This window comes from Canis lupus, chromosome 22 (assembly GCF_011100685.1).
Source record: "Canis lupus familiaris isolate Mischka breed German Shepherd chromosome 22, alternate assembly UU_Cfam_GSD_1.0, whole genome shotgun sequence".
NCBI lineage: Eukaryota > Metazoa > Chordata > Mammalia > Carnivora > Canidae > Canis > Canis lupus.
Window position 1 is genome coordinate 13,922,197 of NC_049243.1, and position 26,771 is coordinate 13,948,967.

Below are 26,771 nucleotides of genomic sequence, written 5' to 3' on the forward strand. Positions count from 1 at the left end.
ATGGATTCCCAATGCATGCTCTGAAGTCTCGTTTTTAAAATATTTTTGATGCTTGCATAGCAAATCTCCTTATATCCTTTTGCTTTCATTCCTTAACTGAAGTCTCCATTTAATGTAAGTCTTCTTCATCTCGGAGCGTTATCTGTGTGTTGTCAGTATATATGCCAGAAAATTCACTCTGGTAGACGTGCTATTATGTCCAAGGGGTCACAAACACTTAAAACCATCCCTGAAGGCGTGCAGGTGCACTGAATAATAAGTGCAGGGGCTCCAAGTGCTCCAGATACCCAGCTGCAATTGGATGCAGTTGAATATGATATAGGCCAGTGGTTTCTGGTGTCTGAATGCAACCGTGGCAGTACATTGGGAGGCATTGTGCAATGCAGGTGCACGCTAGAGGATTGCTACTTCAAAGCTGCCACGGTTTGACTATTTGATGGTGTTATAATAACTTCCTCTTCAAAATATGCTCTCCACCTATCAAAAGCAGGCAGAGTGGTATTGCACAACTGAGGCACAGTCTAGAAGCCCTATTGCCAGTGGATCAACCTAAAACTATATGTGTTTGTCTCAGAGGTTTTTTATTATGTGAACTATGTTTCCACCTTCTGATTCCTTACAGCCAATTATCAGGAAGTATTTAAGTTTCTGGAGTTGTATACCCAGGGTTTAATCAGGTATTGCTGCCAACACGTAAACAGGCATCTTCATAAAATGAGCATTGGCATATTATAATGAGATTCATGGTCCCCCTTACATTAAAAAAGTAAAAGAGGCAAAAACACATCCTGCCTGTATGTATTTGTGTATGTTCCTCGATTCGTAAAACAGTATGTTCCTGTGCACAAGAAGCAGGGGAAATACAATGCAATAGATGAAAGATCACTCAGTCAAAGTGGTTAGTTTTCTGATACCACATTTTCCCTAACCTTTTCCTTTTCTTCCGAGCACGAGGGATGCACCAAGCTTATTAAAAATTGTACTAAAATTAAGCCTGGCAGTCATGTGAACAGTAGCAGAAAAAAAAAAAAAAAAGAAAAGCATGTGATAAAATTGTAATGTATTCTTTTCTTTCTTGTTCTGACACAGGGAAAAAAAAAATTTGGAGACAACTTTCCAAAGCTGTCTCTAGAAATAAGATTGAAAGTGAAATTTTTACCCCTCTCATAGTCAGAGCAAAATCAGAAGGTTTATTTTTAACTAAGAGGCTAGTAAATGGGACATAGAAATCATAAATGAAAATAATTTGAATGAATGTAGATTAAGATGCCATGTATGCGGAATAATTCACCCCATCACCCCAACAAGTATAGGGAGTTTACAGGATGGTAAAGGAAAGTAAGTGAATAATAACCCACCGCCAAAAAAAAGAAAGGATTGTTTATGTTAGAAAAGTGTCAGCTCACAGGACTTTGTGAATCATGTCAACCCACTGAAAGGAACATTTTATTAGGGATCCGTTGGACTGTATTCTGATGAGATTTCTATTTTAGCATCGATCCTTTGTATCTGATATGTTAGAATATATTTGGATTAAAATGTAATTTGCCGCACTCATAAGGGAGTGTGTGTGCATGTGTGAAACTGAGTGTGTGTGCTGAAGAACAGAAAAAGACAGCGAAAACAAGCTGTTCTTAAACAGTGAAACCCTTCAGGAGAAAACTGATACACAGAAACTGCCAGTCGAAGGTCTTGGCTTGTCATTTTTGCTGGTCTGTGATGGGTACCTAGTTTAGATTCTGTAGAGTTAATCTCCAAAACCCCAGTGCCAGCCATAAATAGAGATGGGTGCCTGGTCTCTGCTTTTCCAGACAGCTAATTAGGTGTTATGAAAGCTTACGTTGGTGAAAGAAGGTAAATTAGAAATAAAAAAGAAAAATGAGAACAAATAAAAAATGGACTTCCATTTATAGAGTTGTCTACTTGGAAACAACTCTAATTTTAAGATGCTGTTAGAAACAGTAGCAACCACCACACTAAGAGAATAAAAACTCTTCCTATTTAAAGCTGTTTACAAAGCAGAAATAAAACCATTTTGTTGACAGTCAAAAAGCAAAGAAAACTCTCTCTCTCTCTCTCTCTCTCTCAAATGCCCTTACCCCATGGCCACAGCATTTTAGAACCTTCTCATTGATACCTTGACTCAGGGGATTTTGGTTTCTGGATTTTTATGACACAGACATTTATTTCTGTATCATAAAAAAAATAAATAAATCAGACGCATATGTGAAACTCTTATGCGAGAAACTATATGCATGTTTTTGTACAAATATGTGGGCTCCCGAGGCAGCAAGCTAGTTGAAACTAGGGGAGGAAATCCTTTTATGTTTTCTAATATCTCCCTAAGTAGTAACAAATTAGTTGCCAAGTATCTCTGTTTGGGTAATGTGGCATAGTGCTTTGAAGACTGGGAAAATAAGCTTAATTTCTGATTTGTGATAAATTCCTGCTTGAGAGTGAGAGAGACTAGAATAAATATATAGATCTACTCAGGACCAAGACATTTTATGGAGACTGACTCCTTGACATGTTCCCTTTGCAGTGAGCACCACTAAAGCCATAACACACAAGGATTGGTTCCCTTGACTTTTCCCAAAATAATCATGTTTACCAAAGGCTCCCTGAATCTTTATTAGTCCTTTCTAGTTTAAATGGTGTCTTGGCTTCAAATTTTAATCTTATACATAGTAATCTTTGGCACCTTTTACCCACTGCTGAGATGGCTATGCACCCCTAGCGATACAGGGACCTTAGTTACAACGTGAGAATCACAGTGGGAACATTAAGCTATGGACACCTTTGTGGAAGATTGCTAAAACCCAATAATTTAAGAGCAGGTAGTTTGATGTTTTACCTAAATATTTTCTTTCCTCACAGAGATGTAACTTCCGCAATGACAGTTCCTTTGAAGGTGTAGTTTGGCACCCAACAGTTGCTTGCAGAATATCGCTAAGATTAAGTTAGTAAAATGCTAGTCTAGGTTAAAAAGAGAGAGAGCTTCCAGATATGTCAGCAAATATGAATACGTAGATTTCAGGCATTTATGCCTAAAACAATTTGAATTACATAATATTCTAAAATCAGGGGTAGCCAAGTTGTTAGTCCAATCATGGATTTCATACCTACAGTTGTAGGGCAAAGAGAAATTAAAATTTTGGAGATTTTAAATAAAAATATAAATACCTATATGTATACATTATGTTTGTAATGTTTTATATTTAAAAATGTGTGTATATATATGTGTCTGTGTGTGTGTTTTATATGTATTCATGTTATCTCCTAAACTATGAGTATAGAACTTTCTTGTGCATTTTATTGATTCATCTGTATTTCTCTTAAGACAACTACAGATAGTAAATTTTCAGGAATACATTGGTTATACATTTAAGATTTTGTTTGGACTATATCCCAGAGAAAGTTCAATTTTTTACACATGTGTAAAAACACACACACGTGCACACACATGCAAATAAAGATCTATATGTGTGTCTGCATGTGTGGTTTATTGTACAACTGAATTGCAAGTACTATAGTCATTTGAGTGACTTTATATCTTTTGAAAAAATATTATATAATTAAGATGAAAAGTTAAAATAATATGACTGTGTTTAGATCCCTCTTTTTGAGAGCTTGTGTAATAGTGGCTATAGATGTAGCTATAGGAGTATAGAAAATTCTTTTTTTTTTAAGATTTTAATTATTTATTCATGAGGAGCAGAGACACAGGCAGAGAGAGAAGCAGGCTCCTTGCAGGGAGCCCCATACAGGACTTGAACCTAGGACCCCGGGATCATGACCTGAGCCAAAGGTACATACTCAACCAGTGAGCCACCCAGGTGCCCAGGAGTATAGAAAATTCCTAATACTAAACAAGTATACAAATTTATCATATTATTCCATGATCCTTCAAAGAATCATGCATTTTAAAAATGAGACACTAAACTTTCCCTATAGGCAGAACTGCCCAGAATTCCAGCTGTTGGCCTTCAGAACAGTTTTTCTCTTTGCAATATAAGCATGCTTATCTCTTAGTTTCTCATCTGCATACCATTTGCGTTATGCCATCATTTTGGCAAAGGGTGCCTTCTGTGAAAAGGTAATCATGTTTTATTGAGGAAAGGGTGAAAATGCAGATAAATAATTTCTTTGTAAATCCAGATTGGTCCAGAGGAAGAAACTGAATCTTGGATCAATTATGTTTACCTTGATTTCTTCTATCCGGAGCCTCTGAATTTGTTTTCTAATACAAATATCTAATCTATGCTAATAACGGCAATCTATATAATTTGCTTCTTTTTCATTTGTGTGGTATATAATTCAACCTACTTATTCCAAGATGCATTTTCCCTAAGGTATAGGAAAAAGTTAGATTATTTACCTTGTAGCTCTAGGTCTTGAGAAAATACTCCACACTGATATTTTTATTTTTATTATACATACTTGGTTTATTGAGAGGTTTATTGAGGGGATCTTAAAAATACATAATAGAAGGTACATGTGACAGAAATCCTCCTGCACAACTGCCCCTTCCCCCTCTGTCCTTCCCTTCACTTAGCTTTCCTTCTTCCCTCTTTTTTTCTTCTGTTTTTCATTTTGTCTATTTTTATGTCTGGGTAGTCATTCGTTACATACTACCTATGTCTCTTTTTTGTGCCTACCTATTCATCTATTTATTTATGTTCTTTCAGAAATAATTTCACTTTCTCATAAATTCTTATTTGACCCTTGGCAGTAATAGTTCACTTTTTGCTCATAGTTTCTGCTGCTTGTACAAGAGTATCCATTAGATTTTCTTCTCTGTCTGGGAACTGCTACCGTCAAAATTACAGTCTAATCAGAAGGTGAAGAGCTTATAATGTATCATAATCAATACTTAGAATTTGCTCCCTAGGTCGTGACATAAAGGAGTCAAGTAAAAAGCTGCAGATTTTCAGCTGTGAAATGCAAACAATCATTTCATGTTGATGGTTTCAAATTCAAGGTCGATTTATACTTTCATACATCTGCATTATTCTATCTCTTTCAGTCTCTTCTTAAATTCATATTGAATTCATGCAGTGCCAGGCTATCCAAGTTGCTGAAATTGAAGTCCAGTCAATATTGAGATATAAAACTATGTTAGCATATTTCAAAGAGAATGTACGAGTTGTAAATGAATTTTTTAAAAGTCATGGCTCTAAAAGACACAAAAGTAATGAAATAGATAGTAAGTTTTCTACTGTATTTTTGGAGGATAAAATTGGTTGAATGAAATGATACATATTTATTTTCTAACACAGACTAACACTCATGTAGAGGTTATATTTATGGTTCTCATTCACAATACGTAGAAAAAAATACCTGATATTAAAATTTTCTGATATCCATTTTTTAAAAAAATTCTGCTCGACTTTAAATCCACATAGGAAGGCTTCCTAGCAAATTTCTATGTCTAGAGTTTTCTGCTGCTGTTCGTGTCCATCTGCCTAATAATCTTCCAAGACAGGTAGTATTTGAGTTCAGTTTGAGGCTATCTTTCACCATTCCTGCCACCATTACATAATAAACAACATATTTCATTCATTCGTCTGTAAATATGTTTTTTGAAAACATGAAAAATTAAAATAGAGGCAAGATACCTGAATACATTTTTAACATTTCACAAATATGAATGACACATGCTATGAAATACCATAGTACTTTGGTTCTATCAAGACACCATTTTGATATCTTTCTAAAAAATAATTAATCTCATAAGAAATTCTTTTACCTTTTGAGATAAATAAAGTTGTGGTTTATTTTATTTTATTTTAGGATAAGGAATTATTTATGTGTTTTAAATATGAACTCAGGTTTTATATATGACTTTAGAAAGTAACTGTATAAATTTATCAGTGGTTTTAAATTTGGTGCTTTCTATTTTAAATATCTTTCATATAGACTATTTTTTCCTTGCACAGGATACTATGAATTTGTAGGGATCCTCTCACATCAATTAAATGACTATCCCAAAGGTCTCTAAATGTGTAGGGAATTCTATTCCCATCACACAAAGGTAAATTGTAAATATCCTCTCCTGGAAAAAGAAAGTTCTGATTTAAAAAGAACCATTAAACATAAAGGGAAACAATCATTTGTAGGTGAAAGGGACAACTAGGAAGATGTAGTTCAAAGTTATTGTTTAAAATATTGGGGTGGTGGAATTATGCAGCTGTTGTCATAATGCAGGAATTTTCTTTCTTATTTTCTGTTCAGCATCTTTGAAATAGGGATCATTAAAGAAGGCTTTATTTAGATTCTCTGTATGCCTATTGGCAAAAGAGAGAAGCAAACATTCTCACAGAAAACATTATCATTTAAAATAGGAAATCATGAGTTGTCATTCATCTGAACTATATCTGTTGACTAAATCCATTTTCACCTACTTACACCAAAAACAAAAAGCTGAAGTGAAGAAAACTGATTGATGATCTATGCCCATATCTAATAAAATAGGAATGTACACTTTTTGACAAGTTTATTCATAACACATTCTGATTGAAAATTCCATTTGTTCCTCTCAGTAGGAAAAGTAGGCTTTTTAAGGAAACCTTTTATTTCATGACTGTCACCAAAATAACAATTACAAGCAAAATAGGGATGAAACATGAAAAAAAAAAAAGCAGCTTAGGACTTGTTATGGAAGTATGTGATCTAGTTTTTACCCCATTATTTGATTTGAAAAATTAATCCTGGTAATCCTTTTTGAAGTTCACTGTTTCTAGGATGGGTTATACAGAACAAAGACTAACTGATACTCCAGGAGATTAGTTTACAGTGATGTTCTATTCCACTGAGAATGATTCTCCAATGGCCACTTTTTACTTCTTCCCAGGCTATGGGAATTCATTAATATCTAGAGAATAGACTTAAATAAAACCATTGTCTCAACCAGCAGGTTTATGCAACCATCCTGAAATGTTTTAATTATTGTTTTCTTTTCCTTTTTAATTAAGAGACCAGAGGTCAAACAAGCCCACTGAGAGCTGATCGCAGCCTCAGTAGAAATTTAAAAGCAACCCTAATGATTGGATTTGCTGTTTTCTCTTTTGTTTTGCAGAACCAGAAGAGTGTGTTAATTGCACAGATGAATGCCGAGTGCTTGGTCATTCTGACAGGTGTTGGATGCCACAGTTCCCTGCAGCCAATCAGGCTGAAAATGCAGATTACCGCACAAATCTCTTTGTACCCACAGTTGAAGCTAATGTTGAGACTGAGACTTACGAAACTGTGAACCCCACTGGGAAAAAGACTTTTTGTACATTTGGAAAAGACAAGCGAGAGCACACTATTCTCATTGCCAATGTTAAACCTTATTTAAAAGCCAAACGTGCCCTGAGCCCTCTCCTCCAGGAGGTCCCCTCAGCATCAAGCAGCCCCACCAAGGCATGCATCGAGCCTTGCACCTCAACAAAAGGCTCTCTGGATGGTTGCGAAGCAAAACCAGGAGCCCTGGCCGAAGCAAGCAGCCAGTACTTGCCCACTGACAGTCAGTATCTGTCACCCAGTAAGCAACCAAGAGACCCTCCGTTCATGGCTTCTGATCAGATGGCAAGGGTCTTTGCAGATGTGCATTCTAGAGCCAGCCGGGATTCCAGCGAGATGGGCGCTGTTCTTGAGCAGCTTGATCACCCCAACAGGGATCTGGGCAGAGAATCTGTGGATGCAGAGGAAGTCGTGAGAGAAATTGATAAGCTTTTGCAGGACTGCCGGGGAAATGACCCTGTGGCTGTGAGAAAGTGAAAAAAAAAAAAAAAAAAAAAAAAAAAAAGCATTGGCATTTTCTTGTCTCTTCTGTTGATTTAAAAATGATCCCTCCTGGTGAACAACCCGTTTTACAGGGATGAAGAAAGACCAATGCTGCTTTAAGGCTTTTAGTGAACATCTGAAGTGCCCACAAGTATGTTCTTTTCACTGCTGTTTCTTTTCCAGAGATAACAATGGTTTTGTTTTGACCAAACTTATATTAGGACAGAATTAATGATGCTGAAAGAGAAAAGAAAAAGAGAGAAGAGAAAAGAAAGAAGAAAAAGGAGGATGAGGAGGCGAGTTACCTTTTGACAATCTGTTAGGAAGGTATGCAGTGTGAGAATAGAAGTATTTCTGATCACTCTTAAGACTGTCCTCCGTGATTTATGCTGACTTAACTGTTTACCTATAAACCCCATACAAAGCAGGGTCATAATTTGTGATCTGTGGTGGATTTCTAGCAGTCATCACAGGCTTCTACTTAAAATCCCGAAAAGACCTTGCAGTAGTCCAAGCTACACCAAACATTAACACATATTTGTGGTAAACATTTCTGTATAAAGTTACCTGCCACACATATAAACACAAAGAACATTCCATATCATTAGTCGGAAAAAAGTTTAAAAAAAGAAAAAAACTTGGTCATTTGTAAGACACTTCATGTCGTATAAAAGTTAAATGTAAAAAGATATAGTCCATTTTGTCCTGCACACACATAGACTAATTCACTTCATTAAAGGAGAAGAAATTTTAAAAGGTTTAAAATGCCTCTTCAGCTTTTTAGTGTCCAACAAACTGTATAAATAATGATGGATATGTTTTAAATTTGACCTGAAAAAAATAGTGACCGTGGAATGATTAATATTCAGAGGAAATTAACATGATTGATAGGTTTTATTCATTTGTGGACACTAAAATAGCTCAGGAAAGTGAAAATGTCTTAGACATACACAAATCATATGACCATTTAAATGTGCAAATGTAAGAAGATTCAATGTGTTTACATCAAATGACATATTTTTATTGATTTATTGCAGATTCAGTGCATATGAGCCAAATTGTTGAGTGTATAAGAGCTATATTGTGTATTTTATTAAATTAATATATAGTTGTGTTGCAAAAATATTTGGGCTTATATTGTAAATGGCAAGTGTTGCCTCGGTAGCTGTCGAACTCTATGAGTTTTGTTTTTTCCTGCTTCCTTTTCCCCATGGAGTGTGGGAAGCAGTGCCTCAGAGCAAAGTCTCTCGTTTAATGTATAGTCTACCAAGTACTACAGTACATAATCTGTTCAAAATGTGTTTGAGTGAGCTGATGGAGCTAACTGAAAGGTCAAAAAATACATCCGTCAGTCATGGTTATGTGCAAGTCCTTGTAGAAGCTTTTATTAAAGTCACGCTAAATCACAAGAATTACATTTGTACTGATACCTGAAACTTCTTCACGTTTTTTCAATAACATCCAGCTTCTGCCTATGTAGATATCATAACGTTGATTGGTTTCTCAAAAGTATCTTAAGTGGTTCAAGATGTGTGTTCCCATTATATTTCAAAACCATGAAAAAATGCTTTAATGCATGTGTGACACCAGAACCGGTTACTTGCATTGTGTAGTGTTTCTCAAGAGGTCTGGGTCTTAACAAAATGTTTTTCCTTTTTCTCAATGCTCTTCAGCCTCTTTTTATTGGTGTCCTTTGAGAACAATACACCTTCTATTCCTTCATTTGCTTACACCTTCTCTTGTGACATTTAGCAAGTTTCAAACTTACTTCCATGTGAGGCTAGGAAACCTCAAATTTCAGGAATTGGGAAAAACAAAATTAGCACTTGCAGAAGTAGCAGCAGATGGGAAAATGCCTTGATTGACATTTTCCTTCAGCATTTAAAATTTTTGGCATTTTACAGCTTCATGACAAACAGTTTCCAGCCCATACCTTAGAAAATGTGGTGCTGAGTTAAATAAAGGCTGTTTGTGCACTGGAGCAGAAAAATGCGTTATTTGCAAACTGGTGGAGAATTCTGTGCCTTCTTTTCTGGCCACCAAGCCAGTGTAGAAACAGCATAAATGTCATAAAATCATTAGATTTAAAACAAAAGCAAAAGCAAAAACAAACATTGAACTGAATTAAGTTTTGTAATTTTAAACCTCGAAAAATTCAGCTGAAAATATTTCCGTCAAATGCCGTCAAGAATTTAGACTGTACCTCGTTTGCAAAACTGCTTTGAAAGGGAAGAGTGGACAACTCCCATCAGCCTTATTCTCTCGAGAACTGTATTTGGTTCCTAGTAACAGCCTTTCCAAAGCGCTACTCTTGGTTTTTATTACTCATAAATGTTTAAATTAGAAAAGAAGGGATCTTGTACACGTGAAACCTAATTGACTCTCTATATTTTGGACAATTTATGTATCTGAAATGTGTTGTCTCTGTTATATGATGTTATTTTTTGCCAGGAGACTACAGGTTGATTTAGCTTGATAGCTGAAATTTGATGGAAAACTAATTTCCATTTAGTCTTACCAAGTGTTGCCTCTCTCTTATTAGACAGATAGCCACGTAGTACAATCTAAGGCAGTATGTAAATGAAATCAACAGAGAGTAGGCTTTATTTTTAAAACATTCTTAACGCTGAGTAACCAATTGTTCAATTTATTATATGTGTCTGAAGACATTAAAACACTATAAGATTTTAAGAATTGGTTGTGCCAATGTGTGAGGGATTTACCTTTAGGCTCTCTGTCACCGGTGATTTACTAGTGTTAGCTGTTTAACACATTATCTGTATTTAGTAGTGATTATTTATTTACAAGTTGATGGTAATTCAGCAGTCAGGACTCTGAGGTTTTGTAGTTGAGTTGAGGGAATCTCGCCTTTGTTCATTTGGCTGGCGACTGCCTTTATCACAGACCTCTGGTGCTTGGCTTCCAAGGAAGTCTATGAGATGCCAAAATCACCCCCCTAAGGAGCAACTTGCTCTGGGGGGGTGATATATGATCAAACAGTGATATTTCAAGGGGTTTCAGCATAATTCAGAATGTGGAAAAAGTCACGTCCTCCAAAACTAACCCCTCAAAAAAATCCCACACGTTCAAAAATGAATAACTTGATAATACTTTGTCTTTTAGGTCCTTCATAACTGAAGTCAAGCACAGAAAAAGAATTTATAGAAATTTTTGTAAGAAAGTCAAAAGTTCTCAAATTGTTCACTGGTGAACTTAAAAAAAAATCAGTAACACAACAATCTTTTCATTAAATGTTAATAAAAGATCTTTTCATCAAAGTTAAAAGTAGTGAGAATCAGTGTTAGTTATACCTATACCAAAGTAAACATTAAAGAGACATATCATGCAATTTTAAAGAATACTTTCATATTATTTCTTAACCTTACATACTTATCCTTATTACAGGCAATATACAAGGATTGGCTCACTACTCCATGAATTAATTGAATCCCTGGTTGGGAAATTGACTTTGTTTCATTTTCCCGAGATCTTGTAAAACATGACTTCCCTTTAAAGGATCTAGGCAGTGCTCAATTTAAAAAAATGACACCATAAGAAAAAAAAAGTCATGTAGCGATAGAGCAGTATATGCTTTATTAGAACTAGGTTAAAAGCTGTTTGTTGCCTAATGGAGTAGAAGTTGCTGAGGTCAACAAGTAGACTGAGGTCTGGCATAATATATGCCCACTCGTTATTGTCTAATTATATTCTTTTGACAACAGGCAGCATTTATCACAGCATTAATTCAAATGAGAGTTTTGGCTATCAAGATGTGTTGATTTGAAACATAATTGAATGAGACCTGATTAAAGTCTGACTTTCCTGGCCTCAGTGTTTTGCAGGTTGGCTATTCCCATGTATCAGCCCCATCACTCCATAAAGTTCTTAGCTGCACCAAGCAATTGGTGAACAAGGACAACAACAAAAGCAGCATACATTGTATGGATTTATCTCAACGCTATTGTTTAATGGCTGTGTTTAATGTGACCTATCTGGAAAATGAGGACTCCGAATAAAAAGCTATTACTAATAGTGGCGTTGCTTCCTTTGAATTCATTAACGCAGAAATGGTGTGTTATACTCTGTGTCCTCATCATAATTATTTTGGAAAGCAACTATGGTATCACGACTATTTTGCAAGTTATTTGTTTACCAGTAAAGTAAGATTTCTTAAAACTTTATTTAACAATAATGTCACTAGGTTCTCAATAAGAATGGGTTGACAATCTCTCGGACAGCTTCGACAAGTTGGCTAGTCAAATAATCACTATGGAGTCATGGCCTAAGCGTTTACAGCTTTTTATAGCTACAGTTGGTTTTAAAATAATTTAGTACAAGAACCCAAAGGACTTCAGAAAAGTCTTTTTTTAAAGCTTTCTCATAATCTTACATGATTGAGGAAAACACATATTTATAAAGAGCATTTTAAAGTAAATACATACTTATCATGGCATCTTAAAATAATAAGCTGCTTTTTCTACTCATTCAACAAACATCTACTGAATTGCTACTTTGTGTTTGGCATTGGCTACTATGACCCAGAAGTAGACTGTAAACAAAGCAGTGGTCCCTGGATCACAGTCTTGTGGGAGAAACAGATAGGTAAGTTCTAATACACTTGCTCTTTATAAATTGGGTTTGGTTGTTTGCATTTTTCCTCAGTTTCTCCATGTATCCCTTATTTCTCACTCTTAGTGAATGGCATCTCCTAAATTAAAAACATAACAATCTGCCCATTTGGATTTTTCTTTTAATTTTCTCCTGAAGCACAATATATATCAAGAAGCATACACAGCTTTTCCACATTTCAGAAGACCTTTATGGTTTAAGCTTATTGGGATAGACTAAATGGCTTATATAATCATTCTTTTGCTCATTTATTTGTTGAATTCTCTGTTTCTTTTTCATTGAACACCACTTAGGGGCTATACAAGGACCTTAAGTTACAAAGAACTAAGACAATTATAATTATGTTGCCCTCAGTAGTTTGTGCCCAGGTGATATATACTAACATAGGAATGGACCTTATGTTCTCTTGACACTATTCTCTTTTCATAAGGAAAATTTTAAGAATAGCAAAAATCATATGCCTACCATTCATCACTTTCAAGTGTGAGAGTAGAGCAAGTAGAGCAAGCTGTTAATGGTCTCTCCTGATACATCTGACCAGGGTTGAGGGAGCACTGGTCATTCAAATGAAGACCCTTATCTGGCAATGCTGCAATTAGAAGGAAGCCATGAATGCAACATATATCACAGGCTTATACCATGTCAATAAGCTATTATGTCCCTCAAATTAAGCTTTTTTAAATAGATATGCCCACAAAATATAATTTTTGACAATTGTAAAGAACAATTCTTGGTAGGATAGGAAGAGAATGAATTCTTAAAGGTCACTATAGCATCCATACAGCACAGAGAAATCGATCAGCAAGTTAATGGACCATCCCCAAACTCTTTATTACATGCTTTTGGAGATGGTTGCACATGGTTCACCAAGGAATATATCATTTTCTCTTCATTTCTGATCCCAGAATTAGGAAACAATCTACCGTACACCAGGGATTAAATTCTCAGTATTCTTAAAAGAGGGTGGAGCTTCTTTTATTGTTTCAAAAAGAGTAATAAGATATTTCGGAAAGAGTTATCAAAAAATAACTTTATTTTTTAAAATTGCTTTAATGATAATGAGTCTCTTACAAGGGTTGATTGAGAGAGGGAAGATTCCAGTGAGCTTTTACAAATTTTGTTTCACAGAGGTTGACTTACCACCCATTAGGTGAAGATGGGTATTCCAGTTTTTGTCTTACAAGAGAAACATTTTATTTTGAGAGGAACAACTTATTATTTGTTTCACTCCCTTTTTTCTTATACATATTACATTATCTATAGCATTTTTATAAACTAAGTTTTGGTTGTGATTTATATTTTAAAGCCTACTTTCCTGAAGTTACGTTACTCAGATTATTTCATAATATTTTTCAAAGATCGCTAATCACAAAACCAAATTTGTGAAAATTGATACTGATAAGTTCTGTTTGTAGAAACTTTCCAATTCACAGAGCATTTTCACAAATTTACAAGACATTAAAGCATTAAGAATTCTGAAACTCAAAATGGTAAAAGGATTTATCCAAGGGCAATTAGCTAGGAAGCCTTAAGCCCACAATTGAACCAAAAGTTCAGCTCTTCTGCTTGTTCCAGATTTTGTGAATTCTCTAATCTTGCCCTATTTAATATCTTTCGTCTTTAGTATATTAAATTTATTATCTGAAAAAATTAAACTCTGTAATATACCTTCCCCTTTAAGTTGACAATCATAAAATTTAGATAGTTTCTATGTTAATAGTTCATAACAGTATTAAGTAACTTGAGAAGCAGAGTAGGGATTGTAGTCTCCAAGAAAATGAAGACATCATTAGAATCATGCCTCTCTTAAGATTTCTGTCATGTTTTGTTGCTATCTGTAAAAATGTTTCGCAACATTGGTAGTATATTCTCCAAAATATTCTAAATGACTATTATCAGATATTAGTTTTTCTGTGAACTTGGTGTATAGAAACAATCATACAGACTGTAGTGAATCCCTTTATATCATGAAGTTTGACATATACTGAACTAATAAGATAAATAACTGGCTTCTTTTAAGTAATTACATAAACTCTGATAATACTGAAGAGATATTTAAAATCCTACACCTATATGTATGGATTAATATACACATATAAAGGCATGAGAGTTGACTGATTTCAAAAACCAAAATCACAAAATAAAGGTGAGAGGGAATTTAAGCAGTAGCAGTATGGCTAAGTGATGAACAAGACAGTTTTTAAGAAATCTTTGACTTGCCACATCCACATTGGATAAAATACTTTATCATTGCCTTCTTCAATGATCAGATGAAAAAGAGAGATTGCAATTGTTGTCAGAGTCATTTTCAAGCTGGTTAGTCAAAAGTGAAATTGTTCTGATTATGCCTGAATTTAACTTATAAATTGTTTAATATTTCTCTACGATTTATAGAAAACCAACTTTGTTTCCAGAGGTCTAGAAATAAATATTAATAGCCCTTTACATCAACCAACTAGTTTATGTTTTGAAAATCTAAATTCAAATAGGTGGGATGAACAAATATGCATTTGTTTTATTGATCTGCTGAATATCTCAGTATTACTTCTTTAGCAATATTAAATGGTATTTTGATATTATTCTTTCCTACATTGCAGTTGAGAGACTGTCTTCAATATAATAATTTGCTTTGTGATAACACTTTTAATATGTAATCCTTTTTTAAAATTAGATTTTTGTCTACATTCATAGTATCAAGCACTGTAGTATCAAATAGCTGTCGTGCATGTGGCTGTTCTCATATTTTCATCCTTATTTCATAATTTTCTCTCAAAATCATCTATTATTTAGTCTTTCTTGTTCTATTTTCTTGTTCTATTTTCCCATTAAAAAGGTCCATAAATATCCTTATGTTTTCATGCTTATGGATCAATTATGGAGGTAGTGATGTGTCTTCCAATAATTATATCAACGTGGAAATTGTCCAAACTGCTTTTATCAAACTATAAGAAAACTGATAATACTTTTTAGATGTAACTTACACGGAGTGTTAAAATGGACAAAATGTGTAGTCACATATAACAGGTGTATGTGAAGTAATAAATAGGTTAGGATACAGGATCTTAGCTACAAATCTTTATGTGAGACTGCCTAGCTATTTTATTGAAAGGTTGAAAAAGAGAAAGTGAATCATCTCACTCTATTATTACTAATTCCTATATGTGAGGAAATCCTCATTTTAATATCTCATGTGAAATGTTTGGCTTTGATTGAGGATAAGAAAAGACCCTTACCTCTGAGATTATATGCTTATAATTTCTCAATCTGCATCTATTCCCCAAACACCTTTGAAATTCAACTACTATACATATTTCATCATTTCTTTCATTTTGGATAACTACTAAAATTTACTTTCTGTTCATAGTCCAGAGGAGGAAAAGAAATAAATGAGTGGGTCAAATGTGGCTTCTCTGGTGGTTTTCCTCCTTAGAATATGACATCCCAATTCAATTCACCACTAATGTGTGGAGCATGTATCATGTTTCTGAATACAATGGAGCATACAGATATTAATAAAATACTGTCTCTGTCTCTATAGAATTTAAAATGTACTGGGAAATGAAGATATTTACCCAAATACAGATTGTAGTTGGCACTATGAGAGAAGTGCAAGTTGCAGTGGACCAGAGAGAGAGAGAGACAGAGAGAGACAGAGAGAGACAGAGAGAGAGAGAACAAGTACTTTCAGCTGAGGAAAAGAAAGGTGGGGGAGGAAATCTTTGCAGCTTCTTGGAGAGAGCAGCATTTAGATTGAGCATGCAAGATGGGGCAGGATTGCAGTGGAGATGTACAGGAAACGCATTCTGGAAGAAGACAGAGGCAGTGTGTGCAAAAAGATTTAAATGAAGTCAGAATATTTTTTAATTAGAAAGTTATAAAGGGTTAGAAAAGTGGGTTAGGTCAAACTGGGAATTGTAGTGAATTCTGAGCTTGGATGATATCACTCGAATGCTTAGACCAAGGAAGAGGAGGCCCGAGGACACCTGAATTAGGTTCACCAGCTGGGAGAGCTCTGTGAAAGGTTTGCCAAGTGGAATGCGAATTTAGGAAAATAATTCTGAGACAGCTTGCTGCTGCCTGGTGATCCATTCTTTATAAGATGCTGCCTAATAGCACCTTGTTCTTGGGGCAGATCCAACTATCGAGAGGCAATGCCAACTTTGCTGAATCTTGCAATCCTCAGCTTCAAGCCCTCGGCAGAGTATTTATGTGTATATTTCCAACTTCCCAGAAATAATTCTTCCTTTGAAATCTGTAATCATGTTGGAAGGTTTGGGAAGCAAAGAGAGATAGCAGAGAAAGACAAAGATCAAATCATGGATGATTTTCATCCCTGGAAAAGTGGTTTTTCAGCATTTCCCTATTCTTCAAGCATGTCCTGGGTATCTGCTGTGTAAATTTTGTCAGGCAGATTAATTCTATTCCTAAGAATTTTTGTCTATGTCTCCTGTCCCAGGAACCCCCAGGCTGATAGAGGGGTTCCATATCCCTATCCACCCCTATCTTATTGCTTCCATAAGGTTCTATGCATAGTAGTAGAAGAGCTTATAATTATTGATGATTTAGAAACTGAGATAGGGAATAATGACTTAGTTTAGTGATCCCCAACTGGGGGCAGTTTTGCCCCCAAGGATTATTCGGCAGTATCTAGGGACAACTTTGGTTGTCAGCAGGTAAGGGAGTTGGGTTGCTACCGGTACCTAACAGCTACTAAACACCCTGTGATGCATAGTACGGACCTCCACAACAAAGATTTACCCCATCAAAAATGTTGGCAATGCCCAGGTTGAGAAATCCTGCCTTGGAGAGAAAGAATGAGTTAAGAAAAGAGGGGTGAACAATGTTGGGCTTTGGATAATGGGTACTGAATCCTAAATGGATTGGCATGTCTGTCTTCTTCCATAGTTTTGATAAAAGTCCTGGAAAATCTTCTGAGTTACTTAGCATAGGGCTCTTGTTCAGCTTCTTGAGGGTATAGTCTGCTCGGGAGGTGGGAAGGGCCAGTGTCTTTCTGCAGCTGCAAATATCACAGACTCTAATCAATACCAGTAACACAGGTAGTTGGAAGAAACTCAAAGAATGAAAAGGAAAGGTGTGAGAAAAAGAAGGAAAGAAAGCAAGAAAGCAAGAAAGCGAGAAAGAAAGAAAAGAAAAGAAAGAAAGAAAGGAAAGAAAAGGAAAGGTGCTACTTGGGATGACTGTTTGCTTTAGTTCTCCTGAAACAGTCTGAAACTGATTTCTTAAGAAGGTCAGGTAAAACAAAAACCCCAACTTAAAGGGAAGGAAAAGATTCCGCCCCTGGGACCATCTTGAGGGTCTAGTCTACTGTTGCCTTGTAGGTCAATTGGCATGATCAACTTGCCTCCCAACTGAAGTCATCTGTACTTAATGTGTATGTAGAATCTGTCTCTACCGTGACCCTGGGAGTTTGGGGGAACCAGATTTTAGAAAAGGTGATGACACTGAGAACTGGTGGATCAAGAAATGGCAATGTTCGAGCAGAAGCTAGATGACCATAAATGTGCCCAGATGCTGTAGAATGAATGCCTCCATTGATCTCTTAGGTATCTTCCTACCATAAATACTGATTTTAATTCTTTCAAAGTAATATGTGGAATGCCAAAAAATGTCAGATTGACTTTCTAAATGAGGTGAGGGGAAGGTTAGTGCAAATGGTTCCTTAAAAGTTTTATTTCTCTTGACACATTCTGTTTTACCCATCTGTAATGCAGGGTGGGCGGTTCCAATGCACATTTTATGAATTTGAACTTGAAATGACTCTGGTTTAAAAATAATAATGATAATGTGTTAAAAGGGTGACAGGAACTCCAGTGGCAAAGTTGAAAGTCTGCACACTGACAGGCCAATTAATACAAATAGTAATTACCATAGCCAATCCACATTTGAGATTTTATTTGGTATGACTTGGCTAGATGGGCATTAAGCATGTTAAAAAAAATAAGGTGATTATACACTGTAGTGAGTGCTGGTGTTAGCCATGGACCGGGAACATGTTCCAAATCACAGTCGCTGCCTCCAGAGGCCTCTTTCCAGTGAAGGCTCAGTCACCCACCCAGCTCCTATACAAACTTGCTGGGTTTTATTTATGCTGAAGTCTCTCCATATTAAAAAGCAATATAATTGCTGAAATACCACTACTGTTCAAGCTAATTTACTTCCTAATGGTCTATTTGCATAGTGGAATTTGCATTTTATTTCACAGCAAATGTTATAACTCCACCTGCCCTATTTTAGATAAAACACCAAAACTAAGAGAGAAAATCGAAACAGTTAAAGAAGAGAATGAATATACAAACAGTCTCACTCATCCATCCTTGCTTGGCAGCACTGAACCCAGGGAGGGGACATGAAGAATCCTGGTATTTTCTACCCTCACAGCTAGTGTACTGGCTTTCTGTTGCAATCTTCTCTCTGTGTCTTTGCTGTTGCAGTTCAATAAAGGTAATTTCCACAGGTGATGCTGAGCCAGGCAAAGTTCATTGCGAGGGTATATTCATTTTGAGAAATGTTAAAGACAAGTGAGGAGTTACAAGCAGACATCGAATGTCTTACCAAACTTCGACATCACTCCTGCTCGCCTGACTCTTATTGGCCTCAGACAGACGGGAGATGCAAACTGTACATCACAGCCTAATATAACAAAGCACTGCCTTCTGACCCCCTTCTGTGATCAAGAGCATGAAATTTGGGAATATATTTTCCTTTTTCGTTCAATGACATGCATCTTTGTATATATAAATATGTTCTCTTTTTTTTCATGCTTCAAGGTTCATATCGTAGGGTGACAGCTGCCATTTTAAAGGTGACTCATTACAGTCATTGAGAGAGTCCCCTAACAGATGGATAGGACTTTGTTTCCCAGGGAACACTGACAGGTTACAATTCTCAACAGCTTTTAATCATTTCAACAAACTATACACATCTGTCAATTACCCTATTTGGTAATGTTAATAATACAGCAGTCTGAGGGTGACAAAGTGCTGGATTCAAAAAAAGAAATTATTCCATAACATTTTTACATAAAGAAAATAAAATGTAGGTCAAAATACATTTGGTAGCTTATTAATTTTTTTTTTGTAGGATAAGACTGCTTTTATTTTCCATTATACATTTCCTATGTAGGTTATTATTCAAAAGAATCCTTAAGTCCTTCGTACATAAAAGCATTAGGTAGAAAACAATGAACATGTAAAGAGTAAAACAAAAAATATTTTAAAGCACGTAATTATGCAAAGTTGTTTTTCTCTTCGAAAACTTTAATCATTGCATAATAAAGATTCCCCCATGAATGGAATTGGAAGTATTTCCAGTTACAAAGTTACAGAGAGGAATAGAGGATGCTAGTTTATTTTTTTTTATTTTTAATTTTTTAGGATGCTAGTTTAAAGTCATAGAGTGAGCAGCTGAATTGCCTCAATTAGAGCCATAACTGTCTCCACCGCTCTAACTATGTGACCTTCTGTCAGGAGTGGACAAACTATAGCCTTTGGGCCAAATCCATCTCTCTAGCTGATTTTCGTAAATAAAGATTTATTGGAAGCCAGGCATACTGATTCATTTCTGTACTGTTTGTGGCTGTTTTCCAGTACAACAGCAGAGTTGAGTAGTTAGGACAAAACTGGATGCCCCACAAAGCAGAAAGTCTTTACTATCTGGTCTTAAGGAGGAAACTGGCCAGCCCCTGCATTATGTAACTACTGCATATTTCACCTCTCCATCTATGAATGGGAATAAATGAGGCAATCATAAATACATTGTAAGAAATAAATGAGATACTACATAGAAAGTGTAGAAGCACTTTGGACACGTAGTAAACTTTCAAAGAATACCATCCATTGTTGCAATGGACTCATTCTGGTGAATAAATCCATCCGCACACAAGCACAATAACAGAGTCTCAAACTCTTGTTGACAGTCCTTGTCAGATGAATTAGTCTAAAAACACAACAAAACAATAATAACAGAACGGTTCAAGGCTTTACTCAGTTTATTGGAGTTTCCTAGTCATTACCAGCAATTGAATTTCTTGCACATTAATAGCCAAGAAGTCACTTACCCACTTACCACTATTTCACCGGAACCCTGGACTCCTTTACCTTGTTTGCTACTAGCTTTTAGAAGTATGTAGTCCATGGTCAAATGCTTCTCAGTAAAGTTAAACAAGTGGCAGCTGGCACCATACAGCTCTGTTATAATGAAAACATGAGGTGGCTGCCATTACACAGTCCTGCACTAATGAGAACAGTGGGAGGCTAGCATTACAATGGTCTAATGAAAACAGGAAATGGCTGGCATTAAATTGGTATAATAAAAACAGGAGGTGGCTAGCATTACACTGGTAAAATAAATAAATTAAGAGATGTCAGGCCTCCCCAATCTCATCTCCATTATATATGACCATGGTACCCCCAATTTAGACCAGATCCACTCAAAGTCAAACCAGTGTTGGATGCAAATAAGATTTTTTTCATACTGTGCTTCCAAAGTTTCTTTGGTTTCAATTAGTGTTTCCCTGAGGCCAAGCAAGCATGTTGTAAAATAACAATATAATTTACATTGAAATCTTTTTTTCCTCTTGATTCCAAAAAAAAAAAAAAAAAAAAAAAACAAAAAAACAAAAAAACAAAACAAAACCCAGTAACATTATTTCTGACTCAGAAGAAAATGGCTAGAATAAAAGCCAACGATTCAAAAGGAGCTTCTAATTTAGTCCTTGTCTTTCTTCTCCTTTCTCTTTTAAGTATCCAATGGTGACTAAAGACTCAGAGTTGCATAAAGCACACTAAAAAGAAACAGAAACAAAATAAAATACTGTAGAAAAAAAATCAGCACAAAATCAATCATTTAACTAATGGACTTTTCCCCCTGAATGAAAGGTCAGGATTTCTCATACATTGGGTGTGTTTTGTTTTTTTTTTTAATTATTAGTATAGATAGAAGACTCTTGTGTATCGCCCTCACACAATAGATTTACAAGAATCTTATGTTTTATTGTAACTCACAGAGCCAGCTGTATCTGATTCATCCTGGTCTTTTCAATCTGGGCTGAAAACAGAGCAAGTTGGCACAGATCAAGGTCAGCACATTAAGACAGTACATCAAACCTATCGGTGGCTCCAATTCCCATTAAAAACAAAAAAATCTCACATGATGAGATAAGCACTGGGTGTTATACTATATACTGTAAAATTTAAATACAATTTTTAAAAACCTACATTAAAACTTTAAAAAATGTTTACATTTAAAAATACATTCGTATATATATTCACAACTGATTCAAATAGGAACAATGCCAGACGTACTTCTATGCCAAGGGTGGAGTTTCTGCAGGTTCACAGACACTGCAAGTGTTAACTTCCTAGTATAGAAAACACAAGGGGAAACATTCTGGTAAGGTAGCCAGGTGAATAAATAGCCGTGTGATTCACATAAATGTGACAATATTATAATAAAATAAAATCTCTTAATCTAGTTTCATACATTGACATTTAGTTTTCTTTGCTCCATAATTTTTATTAGTCTTTCTCTAAGACTTCTGAATTAGCTTAATGAACAAATCCAAATGCATTATCCAATATATACTAAAGAACAAGTAAGTAGAAGGGGAAAATAATCTTATGTTATTCTCACCATACTTTTATATTTATGTAAGATCGGGTATTTCTTCTTGAATACACCTTTATAAGAAATGACCAAAATTGATATTATTAAATTTTAAATAATCATGGACGGAAAGTCGTTTAACATGCCTTATTATTTTTTTTCAAAGAGATGGAATTTATAATGTAAAAGAGGCAATTTCTGTCACATGTTTAAGGCCAGAATTCAATCTATGATGTGCTGAACACTAATACATGCGTTGCATAAAATCTGTTGCCGGGCTTGCATGGGATTCACAGACATGGCTTAATCGAGACACAAAGTGATGTGTGCCATGCATTCAAAATTAGCATCTGGCCCAGGGCCACTAAATTTGGCATCCCAAGAACTGATTCTATCCTCTGCCAAGTTTCTGCAGAGACTAGACTCACTGAATTCTGAATCACAGCCTCTAATTTCCCCTTCAACAGACTCTCTTTGAATTGTGGGACCAGAGAAACTTGCAAGTGAACATAAAAATTGAATGTGAAATATAGAACTCTCCAAAGAAGAACATTCTAGATAAAAGATGGATACAGAACATGAAATATTTCCAATTAATCAATTGTAATGTGGACTGCTTACTAGCCAGCTCACCCTCCATTCAATTTGTTTGTTTCTTACACAAACAGAGAGCACACCACAGGCTGCCTGTACTGCCAAAGTCCAAAGAAATACTTGAGAGCTTATGAATTTTGCATACCATAAATTTACTTGACAGGTCTCATCACATTGGAAGCAATATTTTTTATTAGCCAACTTTGTGGAAGAAATGGCATTTTGCCCTAATATCAAACTAACCAATTCTGTCATGGTTGGCATCTTTATTACATTATTAAATACATCAGTCAATACCACCTGGTGTAATTGAGTCTTGTTATGTAACTCAGATGGTTGTTAAAACTACAGAGGCTTTTTTTTTTCAGTCAAATCAACAGGCAGACAAGAATATTGTTTTATTGAAATTTCAGAAAAATACGCATCACCACTGCAACTATTTCTGACTTAAAATAGTGAATTGACCTTTTCTCAGATTATGCTCAGAATCATTTATAGTTGTGTTACTGTGAAAGTTCTATGTTAAGTCCTTGATTATACATGATTTCAGCTTTGTGTGGCATATGCAACCCACGAAACCGAGCATGAGGAAATTACAAGAGGATCACAAATGAATGAGGTGGCAAATGTGAGAAAATCTTGAAAAGGCTTGCTTAGAATTGAAGATAGGAGAGAGTGAAAACACTTAAGAGACAATAGAAGAAAAAGGAAGCATCTTTTATTTTATATTAAAGAAAATAACTTTAAAGAAAGAGCTTTGTAACTTTTCTCAGCGGTTAAGAAAATTATTTTTAAATAAGTAGAAATAATGCCAAGGGAGAGAAAACTCAAGGAAAAAATTGCAAGTGTTTAGTTTCCTTTTCTCTCCAAGCTCATGAAAACAGCTTTAAATGCCTATAGAAAGCAATGGCATAGGATTAAGTTAAATTTCCATATGCAGAGTCAGCATTATTTAAAAAAAATATATCAGTTTCTAATCAGGAAAAAGCAATTTAATTTCTGATCTCTTCCGAATCTTGAAACCTAACACCTGTTCCATTGTGTTTTTCAAAGAGAAGTAAAATATTCTTCTACTGTTATCCAGAAAGAGCAAAATTCCCATGAGAAATTTCTTGTATTTTTAGCACATCTGAACTTTTAGGATTCCACAAGAAGAAATCTTGGTAATAGCCCACATTGGAGCAATTTATATGTGACTCATTTTAAATAAAAATGAAAAGTTAATGAAAGATTCTTTAATCCGGACATAACATTTAATATAACCATGCACTTTCAATAGTATTTTGTAAAAGTATATCAAGCATCAAATGCAAGCCTCAGAAAATGTGAAATATAACTTAGGTTTAAGAGATACAGATTTTTAATAATACTCCTACTCAATAAAAATAGTCCTTTTAATTTCTTTTAAGATCAAATTACCCTTTAAAAAATGTCTCAATGTATATGTGCCTGCAAGGCCAATCCCAAGGTTAATTTTTTTTAAATGACCACTTGAGAAAACTAATATTCCTGGAAATATTCCCCTTTAATTTGTACAATGTTGTCATCGCTGCCAACAGAAAAACATTACTGAACCCTGGGGGAGGGGGAGAGAGGGTTGTGTCACAGAGTAAAATCAGAGCTCCCACATCTTATCTCACAAAAATAGGCCCTGCATGTTATTGCACTTTTAAATATCCACGGATAGACTCTACCGAATGCTCTGGTGACATAAGAGCCATTTACTACAAAGCTCATATTCTCTATCTCACTGAACATTAGATTTTGTTGTATTTCTTTATTCCATTTTGGTTTCTTTGCTTAGGCTTTTCTCAGGAAACTATGCCTGTTCAAGTGCTCATTACTGTTTCATTTCAGAGATCTCAAGAAATAATAACTAAATTTGACATGCAGTTCATAACTTAATATTAAATACTTGAGAACTTACTGTATTCACCTTTGGGAGATTAGTTGAAGGTGTGAATGTAAATTCAATGCTGGATCTCCCAGTAATTAGATTAGGTATATGTTAAGAACACAGTAAAACAAAGGTATGAAAATAAAGAAAAGGTTTTAAAGTGATTTTTATATTTGACATTTTTTAAAGGCTCAAATTGATTATGAGGACAATAAGACAATTATTGAAGCTTCTCACAAATGTGTTTTATATTCATAACACTTTTATTTTGAATTCCATACAGAGTGCAGGGTTTAATTTTATGTGTCAATTCCATGTAATATCAATCTATCATCTATATCATCTATCTATCTACATCCTATTGGTTCTGTTTCTCTAGAGAACTCTAACTAATGCAAGTGGTATGTCATATTATTAGTGTTTAAGACGGATCTGTTTAATGGTAGCTTTGGTTTAGGACAGTTGAGGACCACACTGGGAAGTGGAACCTGAATTAATTTTGCATCAAATGCATGTATAAGTTGATTCTCCCAAACATCTTCATCGAAAGAGTGGCCACAGGAAGTAACTACTTAGCTGCTTAAAGGTTAAGTAGAAGTCTATAGTGAGGGACGCCTGGGTGGCCCAGTGGTTGAGTTATTGCCTTTGGCTCAGGTCGTGATCCTGTGGTTCTGGAATGGAGTCCTAGATCAGGCTCCCTGTGGAGAGCCTGCTTCTCCCTCTGCCTATGTGTCTGCCTCTCTCTGTGTGTCTCTCATGAATAAATAAATAAAATCTTAAAAAAAAATAAGTCTGTAGTGAATGGAGGGATAGAGAAACTGGTGGAAAGAAGGGAATTCTAGAAAACGGAAGCAGCACATACAAAACCAGGATGCCTGAAAGATCATAACTTGTTTACAAAATTTTATTAGTAGGAAACTACGCTACAATGATTGGTAGCTGTCAAAACGTTCCAGCCCATTGAGTGATTTCGTGGCAAATAGAGGAAGACTTCTCAATATTTCCTTGGAACTTCTCTATTTCCTTAAAGTTGAATATATCTAAAAGTCTTCAATTATTAACAAATTATTTGCATTATTATATTAGTTGTGTACAAGAATAGAAGCAAAACTAAATATGAATTTCATTCATTGAGAGTTCTTGACTGAAAAAAGAACAGAAGAAATCTAAAATCATATACAAACAGGAATACAAATCTAATAAAATTCAAATTAACCACAATTAATTTAAGGTGGTGAATGTGTTTTGTTGAAGCTAAATTGCCATTTGAAACATGAACAGGATTATGGCATAATGCTCTGTTTAGGGACTGATTGCAGGTGGTTTTGAGTTAGGTATCGCTAAATTCCGTCTTATAATGACATAAATCTCCTACCACTTTCCTCTTTTAAACCTATTGTAAAACATTCATTAGTACACACACCCTGATGTCTTTTTAATGAATGCTTTATTTACATATTAATTGTCTCTATTCTGTTGTCTTTAGCCTACTGCAACCTAGTGTTGTATAGGTCTTAATAACTAAAATTTCTTACGACTTAAAAAATGAAAACCTACACTTTGAAAGCTCTCATAGAAATATTCTGACACTCAAGGATTTGTCTGCATATCACAGAGAACATATGGGCCCTGATTAAGAGAAACTCTTACAGAAAGATTTTTTATAGTCATTATTTATTATCCTAAGACTTCTTAAGGTTAGATTCATTTTGTTCTCTTTATCCCACTCCTAATCTTTTTTTTTTCTTCAGAATAAGCATTAAATGGTGAGATGGCAAAAGGATGTGCCATATAAACATAATGACATACATGATCCAACATTATTAATTGTATTTGGTTTCATGAATATAAGTAGAGTTTATGCCTTTATCCATAACTCAGTTATAAGAAGCTATCATTGCCATCCAGGGAACCTCCCCAACATGGCAACGAGTATAGGTGAAGTGATAATCTTCCAAATGAAGGAAGGTCAATGAGATAAGGCATTGCTTAACAAATCTTTACATTTCTCCATTTTGGCAAAGTTCCTAAGAAGGAAGCAAGAAGTGGCATTGAAGTGTTTCATTCTCACCTTGATGAGCCCTTAAAATGTAATTTACTGTTGCTCTCAATTACTATATATTCCACAAGTGTTGACTATTTTTGGCTTACAGCAGCCTAACAGTCAAATGATGATGAATGAATGTAATGATCTGTTCTGTTTTAACAAAAATCTAGTGTTAAGCAAAATAAGATATTTAGACTAATCTGTATGACTCCC

General features: G+C 35.1%; 1 protein-coding gene across 3 annotated transcripts in view; it reads left to right on the plus strand.

The window, feature by feature from the left end:
* PCDH17 (protocadherin 17) overlaps window positions 1-11,799 on the plus strand; it is a 96,118-nt gene extending 84,319 nt beyond the window's left edge. For 2 of the 3 annotated variants that reach the window (XM_038569682.1, XM_038569681.1), the window contains exon 5: window positions 7,079-11,799. In XM_038569682.1, the coding sequence (XP_038425610.1) occupies window positions 7,079-7,761 (683 nt within the window). In that variant the 3' untranslated portion in view covers window positions 7,762-11,799. The remainder of the gene's footprint in view (window positions 1-7,078) is intronic. The other variant, XM_038569683.1, reaches the window with a different exon arrangement.
* The last annotated feature ends 14,972 nt before the right edge of the window (window positions 11,800-26,771 follow it).